We start from the raw sequence: 12,439 nt of genomic DNA, 5'->3' as shown, positions 1-12,439 counted from the left end.
CCAGCTCTGGATGAGTTTGAATGGACAGCATCAGCTAGAGAATGCAGTTTTATCTGAAAAACTGGATTTGATTAGGCAGCCAGACATATATTCAAGACTCTGGGGAAGCAGATTTTTTTAAGTTCTGAGAAAGGACAAATAAAATTCTTGGCTAAACACTCTAAAGTAAAAACTAATTTCAATCAAAGGAATAGGAAGATAAAGGAATAAAGTCCATATTATACAAATGCATGTAATTTCAGTAAGAAAGAAAATAGGGAGGCACTTTAAAAATAAACAAACCAACATGTAAAAACAAAAACAAAAACCCAATGTAGCTTCCTAGACAACTATTTGATGAGCTCAGATGAAAGGGTTTGGACAAAAGATGAAAGAGAAGGGCCTGAAGATGCTTACAGAGGGATGGTCTGAACATGCAGAAATGGTACCAGGAAGTTCAGAATGAACTGGAGCTTGCCAAAAATAATAAGGACATCAACAACAAGGAAAAAAAACTTTTTTAGGTGTTTGGAACAATCGTGGGCTAGGAACTAATACAGACAGTATAATATTAACAGAGACTGGAGGAACGTAGACACAACTGCTGGTTTGGTTTAGTAATTTTAAACCAAAAATGGAAGAATCACCAATGTCAAATAAGAACTGGTTAATGTTTCCTAACCATGACTAGATGATCATGAAGATGCTAATTTTCAGAGGACATAAAACTAACGTACTGGATGATAAGATGAAAAAAAAATCAATTTGCTGCAATGGTAGCTGAAACTAACATGTATATTAAAATATACATAATTATAAACATCTACATCTGGGCTTTAAAAAATTCAACCCTATAAAGACGGAATTAGATAGACCAAGCGCAGCAGAAATTCAAAGAACTAAAGGTGTTGGGTAACTATATGTGCAATAGGCAAGAGGATAACCTAAAAAAGCTAAGAATCTCGGGCTTCCCTGGTGGCACAGTGGTTGAGAGTCCACCTGCCGATGCAGGGCACACGGGTTCGTGCCCCGGTCCGGGAAGATCCCACATGCCGCGGAGCAGCTGGGCCCGTGAGCCATGGCCGCTGAGCCTGCGCGTCCGGAGCCTGTGCTCCGCAACGGGAGAGGCCACAACAGTGAGAGGCCCACGTACCGCAAAAAAAAAAAAAAAAAAAAAAAGCTAAGAATCTTGAGACAGTCATAAAATAATACAGTCAGAATAAGAAAATCAGTGGTCTTCTTACACCATGAACTGTTTAGGCTATGTCTGAAACACTGAGTTCTGCTCTGGGTATTTATTTTAAAAGAGACATTGACATCACAGAAATCTTTCAGAAGAAGACTGATCAGGAAGGTGAAAAGTCTTGAAAGTGGGTCAAGAGGAATGGTAAAGAGAATAGGACAGGAGATCAGCTCGGTGCTTTGTGACTGCCTGGAGGGGTGGGATAGGGAAGGTGGGAGGGAGGGAGACACAAGAGGGAAGAGATATGGGAACATATGTATATGTATAACTGATTCACTTTGTTATAAAGCAGAAACTAACACACCATTGTAAAGCAATTATACTCTAATAAAGATGTAAAAAAAATTAAAAAAAAAAAAAGAGAATAGGAATATTTAGCCTGAAGAAGAGAACATTTATGGGATGTGGACCTGACAGCATTTTTTTTTAATACCAGAAAGGCTGTACAAGGGAGGAATTAGATTCTAGGTGTACATATAGGGCAGAATGAGAAAACTATAGGGAGGTGAATATAAACTCTTTTATAGCAATTATATTTACTCACCAAGGAGTGGTCTGCAGCAAGCACTGTAACTCAAGCAGTCTAGTCACCCTGGGAGGTAAGGAGGGCTAGATGACTGCTAAGACCTCCTCCCCTCCTCCCAAACACTATGGGTCTATGACTACGACACAGGAAAAGACGAAAAACACATGAAAGATGAAAGCCTATGTCCTAAAAGTTGGGTAACTCACTAAATACCCAAAACTTGCCTGGAGTAGCAAATACCTGTCCTGTTTTTATAAAAGTTAAAACTGCTCAGAGAAATTTCCTAATGTTCACAGCTTTTAATAGCTGATGTTTCGAGCTAACAAGTATATAAAAAAGAAATAATTCTCCAGGCAACAACTGGGAAATACAAATAGTGATTATTCTTCAAGTCATTAGTATTTAGCTCCAGATAAGCTATGAATGGATATTTTTCTCTATCACTCATATTTTACAGATGGGGAAGCTATCAAAAAGGTTAAGTGACTTGTTGAAAGTTACCCAAAGACATGAGAGGTATTATCTGGAATAATGATATTTTTGGAAGACTCTGGCGCAGAAATCACCTTCTTTATTTCCCCTGGCATTATCCACACAATAAATCACAAGTTAAGAAAAGGAACTCCTAGGTCAGATTGAGTCTTACTTGTTTCATAAGTAAATTTAAACAGACTTCCAAATAGACTTCCTTAAGAAGGCTGGCTTAGATCAAAAAGCAGCCTGACTGGCCAAACTCTAAGTCAAAGTTCAAAACAGAGGGAGACTTCACTTCTTTTGAAAAAACAGTGGTTACTGGGAACGGGCTGCATGAGGAGTCCTGGCAGCCTGACACAATTTGCCAGATGATGCAACAGACCTGCAATACTGAGCCAGGAAAACTGTGAGAGGCTATTGTAGATAGAAGTTCTCAACAGGATATATTTTCCATTCAAACATGCAATCTATAAATCAGACTCAGCAATACTCAACTCAGATAATTTATGTGCTGCTTGCCATGGGCTTAACCACTTGGCAGCTAACTGGGGAAAATACCTTCTCTGTTGTTCTGGTGTTAATTCTGAAGATGAAAACACTAAGGATTTTTTAAAAATCTCTCAAAGACAAGAAAAGAAAATCTGAATAACTTAAAACTGATGTCTGAAAGTACCATCTCACTCTCAGGAGAATTCAAGTTTCAAGATCCTGGGACATAAAAGGTGTCTCAATATTTTCCATGTTTTTAAATTTATCAAATTAATCCCTTATATTGCAACAGTGGAAAAGTTGAAATTATGGCTCAACTGAAGTCCTTAGTTATCTATGAAGATACTCTAAATGCCTTCCCTGTGAATTTCTGCCTAATACAGAGCCCTGTGTAAATCAATAGTTATGGAAATGCTTGCTGGGAATCTGCTGGAGAGAGAGAAATGGATGCTGTGAGTTGCCAGTGAAATAGGAATCTCGTTTTCAGATTTGAACATGACTGAAGCCTCAGGACGGCTGACTAACCTGGTGATGATGTCGAGAGTAGTAACCTGAGGGATCTGAATCTGCTGAGGAGTCAGCCCATGCTGTTCCAGTTGCTTTGGGATCAAGTGTCTGTGGGCAATCTCTATCTTTTCCTCTTGTGTATACCCTGGAAAAGAAGCAATTTTGCTTTGTGATTATTCACATTGCTTCCACAGTGCCATGCTTCATTAATAAATCCAACACAGATGCAATGGATCTTGGATTTAGAATGAATTTAAGTATGACTTCAACTAAGATTATAATCAGAATAAAGAAATTTAATCTCCAATCAATAATTGTTAAAATTTCCAACTTTTTCACAAACAAAATAAGCACTTACTAAGTAAGCACAGTGTTTGAAAAGTCTTCTGATTAATGATATATCTCTCAAAGAAGAGAAAAAAAATCTCAGTTTCATTAACTTAGAGATAATTACCTCCTTAACTCAAATGTGAGTTTTTATTATTTAATAGGAAAATAATATATCCCTTTTCTTTAGCATAATTTGACACATAATTGAAAAAACTGACAGCAGCAACAACAGAGACCTCAATTAAGACTTCAAGGGAAGAGCTGCAAAGGAGCTATTTCCAGAACTCCGACTATAAACTTTAGCAACAAACAAAACAGAAACTAAGACTTCCCTATAAAAGTTTTATTCTTTACATGTTGGAATTATACATATAATTTATATATTTAAAAGACTTCATGGTCTTATCTACTTAAAAGCCTCAACGAGTATAAATTTACTTTGTCTTTAAAACAAATGTCCCCCACAATAATTGCCCCTTTCCATTTAACAAGCAAAAATTTAAAAGATGAACTGACAAGGCATCTTTTGAGTAGAAAAAGGCAATTAAAAACATCAGAAATGCTAGAAGATAGGATAACCAAAAATGCAGAAGAAGGTGGCATCATATGTCCACCTCTGCAGCAGCTGCCCTGATTATTTCACTTCACGTTAGTATATCTTATGGATTTTGATTTGGAGTTTCCAGGCAACTGGATCCCATTACTTATTTTAAACTTGCTTGCACAAAGCAAGTTTAAAATTCTCCACCATATTTTAAAATTAAATACAGAGACCTGCAGTGTTCGCAGATAACTAAGAAATCCAATTATCATTTACTGGAGGGTGAAAATATATTTCAGTTTAATATGAAATATATATTTAGATTATACTCTATTTTTATTTTAAAAGATACCCACTGACATTTGATCTCTTCTAGGGAAAAATAATTCTGAGGAATTTAAATAAGGTGAAAACACTGGGATTTATTTAGTGTTAATAACTAAAGGACTTTTTTTTACACACTCCAGTGAAGGAGAAGACATGGTAAAAAAAAAAAAAAAAGTATATAACTACTTGGCAGATTCAACTATAAAGAAGAAGAATTTAAAAGCACTCTGTACTTTTATATAAAAATGAGGCCAGCTGTAATAAAGAGAAAGTTTTAGGATGTATTTCTTAACAAGAATAAATGATTACTTTCCAAGAGATGGTAAAAACTTCAAAATCTGATAGACAGGAAGCTACACTGGGAATGTAAAGACCTATTTTTGTGTTTTAGACACTGACTTTTAAAAAAAGAAATTATTTTTATCTATAATTTTAGAAATTGCTTCAAAGAAGAATATCTTGTTTTGCATAAAAATGATCATTCTTTTATGCTAAGTTAAAACTGAAAGTGTTATGCTGTATACAATGTACATACACTCTTGTCTGTCGTGGTTAAAACAAACAAAATTTTGCAAAATTTTGTAGACTTTGAATCTACAATATATAAAAGCTGGTTTATATGCCAGATTCCGAACTTCTGAAGATCATACACTGGCAAATCAACTTTTTACTCAAAACTCCACAGCTTGACCAGTTTTAAAGAGTTACGCTCAGAAAAGCAAGAAATAGCTTTTTATTGATCAAAATCATTATTTAACAATCATTATTTAACAAAATAATGATTTTGTTTACAAATCAAGTACCTGGCACCTGAATGATCTCCATTCTGTCCAACAAAGCAGGTGGAATAGTAGCAGTGGTGTTGGCAGTAGCTATAAAAAGAACTTGGGAAAGGTCAAAGGCCACATTTAGATAATGATCTGTGAAGTTATGGTTTTGTTCAGGATCCAACACCTGTGGGAGAACAATAAACATTTAAACAGATTCAGTAGTTCCAAAAGAAAGCTGTATAAATTAAAACATGATATTTCTGCTCAATACAGTTAGTTTGGGAAATATGGGGATAACACTAAAAACTAAAACTAAAATTTTTTGAACATATGTAAGCACAAAGAAGGAAAAATTAGCCATTCAAGCTGTTCTCAAATCTACTAATGACTCACTGTGTGGCCATAAATAAGTTATCAATCCTGCAGAACAAGTTTCCCTCTTGGTAACACACCCTCTCTTACCTGCTATGGGAATATTAAGTAAATCTGTACAGCATTTTGAAATTCTTAGGTAACTGGTAAAATAATAATTAGTATATTCCTCCTCAAACATTATCAGAAAGTCTTTAACAGGTTTTTTTTCTTTTGGTTGCATCACGGCATGTGGGATCTTAAGTTCCCTGACCAGGGATCAAACCCACGCCCCCTGAAGTGAAAGCACGGAGTCCTAACCACTGGACCGCCAGGAAATTCCCCTAACAGTTTTTTAAAAAGTAAAACCTTTCTGTTTATAATGAGCAAAATATTACTATCTCTTAAAAATATTTTAGTTGGATAAATGAGATAATTTACCAATTAGGTTCTTAAAACGTTGAACAATTGTATGTTAAGGAGAATATATCTTCTTAGATTACTGCTCAAATGCTCCAAGTCATAGGCACGCGCAGTGAAGAGGCCTACACTGGACTTAAAAGAAGGCAATGAGTGGCTTCCACATGTTCTAACCTTCAACATATTACCACTTTCACTTAGACTAGGTTAGTATAGATATAAATAGGGTTGACATGCACAGGCAAAAAGGAAGCAAAATGACTAAAATACTTACCACTCACAATTTTATTATATAACTATCTTTTTCTTGCTTCTGATTCCCTTTCTAAAGTTTTACTTGTTTTTAAATATATCCACAAGTTAATTCGAAGCCCTTTACTCTTGAAAACTCTTGAATGTTTAACTTTTGTTAAACATTCATTGTTATTGGCAACTCAGTGTGTATCTAGAATACAATTCCTAGAAAGTTCTACTATTCATATTTTCACAAGACTTAATAATGTTTAATGTTATAAAAATGTTACTTTCAAGTCATCAAAGACAATTCTAATCATGTTCAGCATAAATTGGTTAAGTGTAATATTACTGTCTACCAACTACCTGAAAACTGTTTATCTATGTATGGCAATCTTAGTTAAACCCACTGTCTAGTTAAATAAAAATCTGTCATTTAATGGCTATAATTAAATTTAATACATACATGTTAGATATGTTACTGTTAAAGTGAAGTAATTTTTTTTTCCCTTAAAATTTTAAGACACTGAGGTTTTGGGACATCCCTGGTGGTGCAGTGCTGAAGAATCTGCCTGCCAATGCAGGGGACACAGGTTCAAGCCCTGGTCCAGGAAGATCCCACAGGCCGTGGAGCAACTAAGCCCAGGGGCCACAACTACCGAGCGTGCACTCTAGAGCCCGTGAGCCACAACTACTGAGCCCGCATGCCACAACTACTGAAGCCCGTGCACCTAGAGACTGTGCCCTGCAACAAAAGAAGCCACCTCAATAAGAAGCCCACGCACCGCAACGAAGAGTAGCCCACGCTCGCCACAGCTAGAGAAAGCTTGTGCACAGCAACAAAGACCCAATGCAGCCAAAAGTAAATAAATAAAAAATAAATGAATTCATAAAACAAAAGACACTGAGGTTTTAAAAAGTAGAAAAATTAATAAAGCAAGGTTCCTGAGTTATGACTGAGGTCTTTTAAAGTGTATTACAGGATACCTAGGTTATGAGGACAGAAAATCAGTGATGCTCAATTTGCCTACCTCCGTCTTTTGTTTAGGAAAATACAAAAAGATATGTAGAGTTTAAACAACATCAGAAATACTAATCATTAGTCTGCCAGATAAAAATCATTTCTAGCAACCACTACTCAGATGAAACCTTAAGGTAAACTGGTGAGTTCATGGAGGGACAAGAATTACAGTCAGAACTTTCTAGCCATCAAACCTCTACTTTTCCCCCAAACTTCAGAGTCAGGGCTTCCATGGCCTTCCAATTCATCCACATAAAAGAGCAGATTCCAAGAATGACCAGAGCTGTTTTTTCTCTTCTCCTGATTAAAAGGTATTTCTACATAAACCTGAAACTATAATTCCTACCTACGGAGTATGACTAGGAATGGAAACAGCTGTGATATGACATTTTATTCTTAGGGACGTGAAGTCAGAGGTGGGATAAACTCTGGGAAGAGGTGTATGCTGAGAATTTTTCTTCAGTAAGTTTCTGGCAAAAGAAGAACTACAGATGTTTGTAGGCAATCCAGGAACATACTCCACTTATTACACATGATGTGGCAACTGTCATCTTTAAGTATGATAGTATGGTGACACTTTTTAAAAATCTATATCTTTTAGGCATAGATGCTAAAATATTTATGAAAAGATACGATGTCTGGAATTTGATTCAAAATAAATAGGAGTGGGATGAGGGAGAATGGGTAGGAATAGATGAAATAAGATTGGTCATGAGATGGTAATTGTTAAAGGTAGGTTATAAGTTTTATGGTTCATTATCCTATTTTATCAACTTTTGTTATGGTTGATATTTTCCACAACAAAAAGTAAAAATAAATAAATAAAGTAAAATAAAGTAACTAAAATCAACTCTGGAAGCCACATACAAATACTATAGAAATTAAATCAGTGATGATGACAAAGTTGAGAAAAATGTCCAGAGCACAGCAGAAAAAGGCAGTAAAGCTATGTAGGGGAAATATATGGAAAAAATAAAGATATCTAATTCACAGATAATTGATATTAACTAAAGAAGAGGTCTCAGCAAATGTAAAATCAGATATAATTAAAGAAATAACCAAGAAAATATTCTAGAAGACTCAACACTACAGATTGAAAAGCCTTAGACTCCTCGTGTGCAATAATAAATGGCAGAATGTTAGGATAACAACTACAGAATTTTCAAGCAAACTTATGACTACTTTAAAATGCTTTAAAAATATTTTATTACACAGAATACATGCCACAACACATAAGTTACAAAGGATAACAAAGTGAACACCTGTGAACTGACTACCCAATTGTGACTACATCTGTATTTTGTGTTTAGATCAGTGGTCACCAAAGTGGAATGTTTAGAATAACCCACCAAAGTGCAAGTAGAAAATATGAGTACGTATATTCATCTTTATGTATCTATAAATACTAGAAAGAAATTGTTTTTTAAAATATTTAATATACAAAATGAAGTAATGCCCTTACTTGGAATACATGTTACACACATGAGATATTCTAAGAGAAGAGTAGAAATCCTATAACATACCAGGCTGTGTGGGGCCCTCACTCATCTGCTTTAAATGTAATTATAGCACAACTGCAGTCCATGTGTGCCTGATTAACTGTTTTTACAGAATATAAATGGATGAATGGAGTGATTAAAAGAATTCCTGCAAAGTATCATTAAAGATAATAGAGGCAAAGATGTGAACAACAAGAAAATGATAAGAGTTGACACTTTTACTTCTGGAATAAGCTTTGATAGCCACATTATAAAATAAAAACAATTATCTAATTAGAATACATTGTTTTCACTAAAAATAATTACTTTAAAAAATTTATTCTGTGTGTGTTTTACATATAAGTATCTAACATTAGTACAATGGTACATTTATGTTATGTTTATATTACATATTTATCCTTTGTTATGGATTGAACTGTGTCCCCTCAATGTGACTATATTTGGAAATAGGGCCTTTAAGGAGGTAATCAAGGTTAAAAGAGACCATAAAGGTGGGGCCCTTGTCCAATATGACTGGTGTCCTTATAAGAAGAAAGAGAGAGACCAGGGATGCATAAGCACAGAGAAAAGGTCATGCGAGGACACACTGAGAAGGCAGCCATCTGCAAGCCAAGGAGGAGACCTCAGGAGAAATCAAACCTGCCAACAACTTGATCTTGGACTTTAGCTTTCAGAACAGTGAGAAAATACATGCTTGTTTTTTTAAGCCACCCAATCTGTGGTATTTTTGTTATGGCAGCCTTAGCATTCTAATACACCCTTATTACATATGTATTTATATTATAGAGATATAGTTTCAAAAATTTTAACTGATGGAATATGTGAACAAAACATATGGGGATTACTGGTGCAGACAACAAAGAGACATTAGCAAATATAAAGGGCCTCAAAACATAACCTATAAACAAATCCTTAAAAAAAAGTAACCTGAAGATATATTCCATCTGAACAACAAATATATCAAAATAAAAGGATCAGAAGCAATGAAATCATTTAAGCCCAGAATTCAAATAAATGTATGAGTACACATTTTTAGAATGAGGGACTAAGGAAGTCTGAAAATCTGCTCCTCCATAAAAGCAATGAGAACTAGCAAATGTTGTCAAAATCAACTTTTTCAGTATTCCACAAATTAACTTGCAACAACTTGTTTATTCAGACTGTGCCCCACAACAAAAGAAGCCACCTCAATAAGAAGCCCACGCACCGCAATGTTTTCTTATTCAAGAAAAACAACTGAATCTCAGTAAATATAACAAGCTTTATGGTCTATTAACTTGCTTTACTCCCTCCTCTTCTCCCAAGTTCATGGTAGCCTTGAAAACTAATAGCCTCACAACCACAATAGCTGTGAAAACCAGTTGCCTAGCAACCCCTATAAGGGGCAGAATAAGATTAGAGCTCTCCAGAAGCCACATCCCCAGAGAATGTCACCCACCTGTCTGAAAGTTCCTTGGAAAGGCTCAATTCTCAGGATTTATCTTTATTTGACCTGACTCAGAGAACACTCTGTGTGAACAGCCCTATACTCAGGGCATTTGTCAAAAACAACTGACAGCAATTGTTTAACACTGCAGCTGCCTGAGGCACTGCTACCAGTTGAGACTAACAAGAGGCTGATCAAAAAACTTAAAGAAAAAAATCTGGGTGATGAGATATTCATAGAGGCTTTTGAAAAGCTCTGAAATATTCCTAGGAATCTAGGTTATATATATGTATAGGACTCTAAATATGATCAGGAAAGATCTGAGAAAGGCTTCAAAGCTCACCTCTGGCAGACACTGAAGCTGTATAAAAGAAGGAAGCGAAGGCTAAGGTAGAGTTATAAACTCTGCCCAAAAGTGAAGCACAGAGCCCCTTGGAAGAGTGGGAGACCTATTGATTCAGGCACTTAAGGAAATCTCTGTCCTACCACTAGCTGACCACTAAACAAGCAGCAACTTCAGTGGCCACCCATGACAAAGAATACAGACTTTACAGAAAGAGACCAGGAAAAACTCTAAAACAAACCAAATAACAACAACAAACCAACAAATCCTTGAGGGAGGGGGAAATCTAATTATATATTTAAAAATTATAACATTATATATGTTCGGTTTCAACAAAGAAATTATGAGACACATGAAGAAATACAAAACTATGGCCTAAAATCAGTAAAAGAAAAAAAAAAATAGTGAACAGAAATTGTCCCTGAAGAAGCCCAGATGTCAAACTTCTTAGACAAAGATTTAAAATCAGCTATTATATATATGTTCAAAAAAACTAATGCCACAACACGGATGAACTTTGAAGATATTATGTGAAGTGAAATAAACCAGTTACTAAAAGACAAGTACTGTATGATTCCACTTATATTAGATGAATAGATTAGTCAAACTTATAAAAACCAGAAAGGAAAATGATAGTTGCCAGGCACTGAGGAAGGAAGAAATGGAGAGTTGCTGTTTCATGAGTATAGAGTTTTGCAAGACAGAAAAGTTCTAGAGATTGGTTACATAAAAATGTGAATAGGGCTTCCCTGGTGGCGCAGTGGTTGAGAGTCTGCCTGCCGATGCAGGGGACACGGGTTCGTGTCCCGGTCCGGGAGGATCCCACATGCCGCAGAGCGGCTAGGCTAGGCCCGTGAGCCATGGTCGCTGAGCCTGCGTGTCCAGAGCCTGTGCTCCACAACGGGAGAGGCCACAGCAGTGAGAGGCCCGCATAACACACACACACACACACAAAAAAAAGTGAATATACCTAACACCACTGAACTGTACACTTAAAAATGGTTAAGAGGACAAATTTTATGTTAAGTGTATTTTACTACAATTAAAAAACAAAACTAAAGGAAACTGCATCTGAAGAACTATAGGAAACTATGGAAACAATGTTCTAACAGATAGAAAATATCAATAAAGAGACAGGAATCATAAAAAAAGAAGCAAATAGAAATTTTAGGATTGAAAAATATAGTAACTTAAATGAAAAATTCACTAGATGGGCTAACTAGCAATTTTAGCTGGCAGAAGAAAGAATCAATGAACTTGAAGATAGGTCAATTGAGATTAATCAATCTGAGGAATAGAAAGAAAAAAGCAAAGAAATGAACAGTGCCACAGGGACCTACTGGACATTAGAAATATTACCAACATACTCATATTGGAAGTCCAAGAAAAGGATAAAGAGAAAGGAGCATAAAGAATATCCAAAAAACATTAATTGACACATCTAATAAGCTCAACAAACCCTAAGTAAACTCAGAGATTCATACCTACACTCATCATAGTCAAACTGTCAAAAGACAAAGACAAAGAATCTTAAAAGCAACAAGAGAAAATACTGTTTTCATTAAGTGCAAGGGACCCTCCATAAGATTAAGAACTGACTTTGCATTAGAAACCATGAGGATGGAAAGCAGTAAGAGGACATATTGAAAGAAAAAAAGACTCAACCAAGAACTGTATATCCAACAAAGCTATCTTTCAAAGATGAAGGAGAAATTAAGACATTCCCAGATTTAAAAAAAAGAAAAAACACTGAAACAATTTGTAGCTAGCAGATCACACTATAAGACATATTAAAAGCTGAAGTGAAAGGTCATTAAACTGTATCCAAACACACACAAAAAGAACACTAATAAAAGTAATTACATCAGTAAATATAAAAAACAGTATATGGGAAGGGGGAAGGGATAAATTAGGAGCTTGGGATTAACATACATACACTACTATATATAAAATAGATAA

General features: G+C 35.4%; 1 protein-coding gene across 2 annotated transcripts in view; it reads right to left on the bottom strand.

Annotated features, from left to right (window-relative positions):
* Positions 1-12,439, bottom strand: part of LONP2 (lon peptidase 2, peroxisomal) — a 98,406-nt gene that overhangs the window by 34,332 nt on the left and 51,635 nt on the right. For both annotated transcript variants that reach the window (XM_065898606.1, XM_065898607.1), the window contains 2 exons: positions 5,220-5,370; positions 3,237-3,363 (listed from right to left, as the gene is read on the bottom strand). In XM_065898606.1, the coding sequence (XP_065754678.1) occupies positions 3,237-3,363; positions 5,220-5,370 (278 nt within the window). The remainder of the gene's footprint in view (positions 1-3,236; positions 3,364-5,219; positions 5,371-12,439) is intronic.

The sequence above is a fragment of the Phocoena phocoena genome, chromosome 20, assembly GCF_963924675.1.
Source record: "Phocoena phocoena chromosome 20, mPhoPho1.1, whole genome shotgun sequence".
Classification (NCBI taxonomy): domain Eukaryota; kingdom Metazoa; phylum Chordata; class Mammalia; order Artiodactyla; family Phocoenidae; genus Phocoena; species Phocoena phocoena.
Note: the sequence above shows the minus strand (reverse complement) of the source record. Positions and strands in the feature narration are given on the sequence as shown.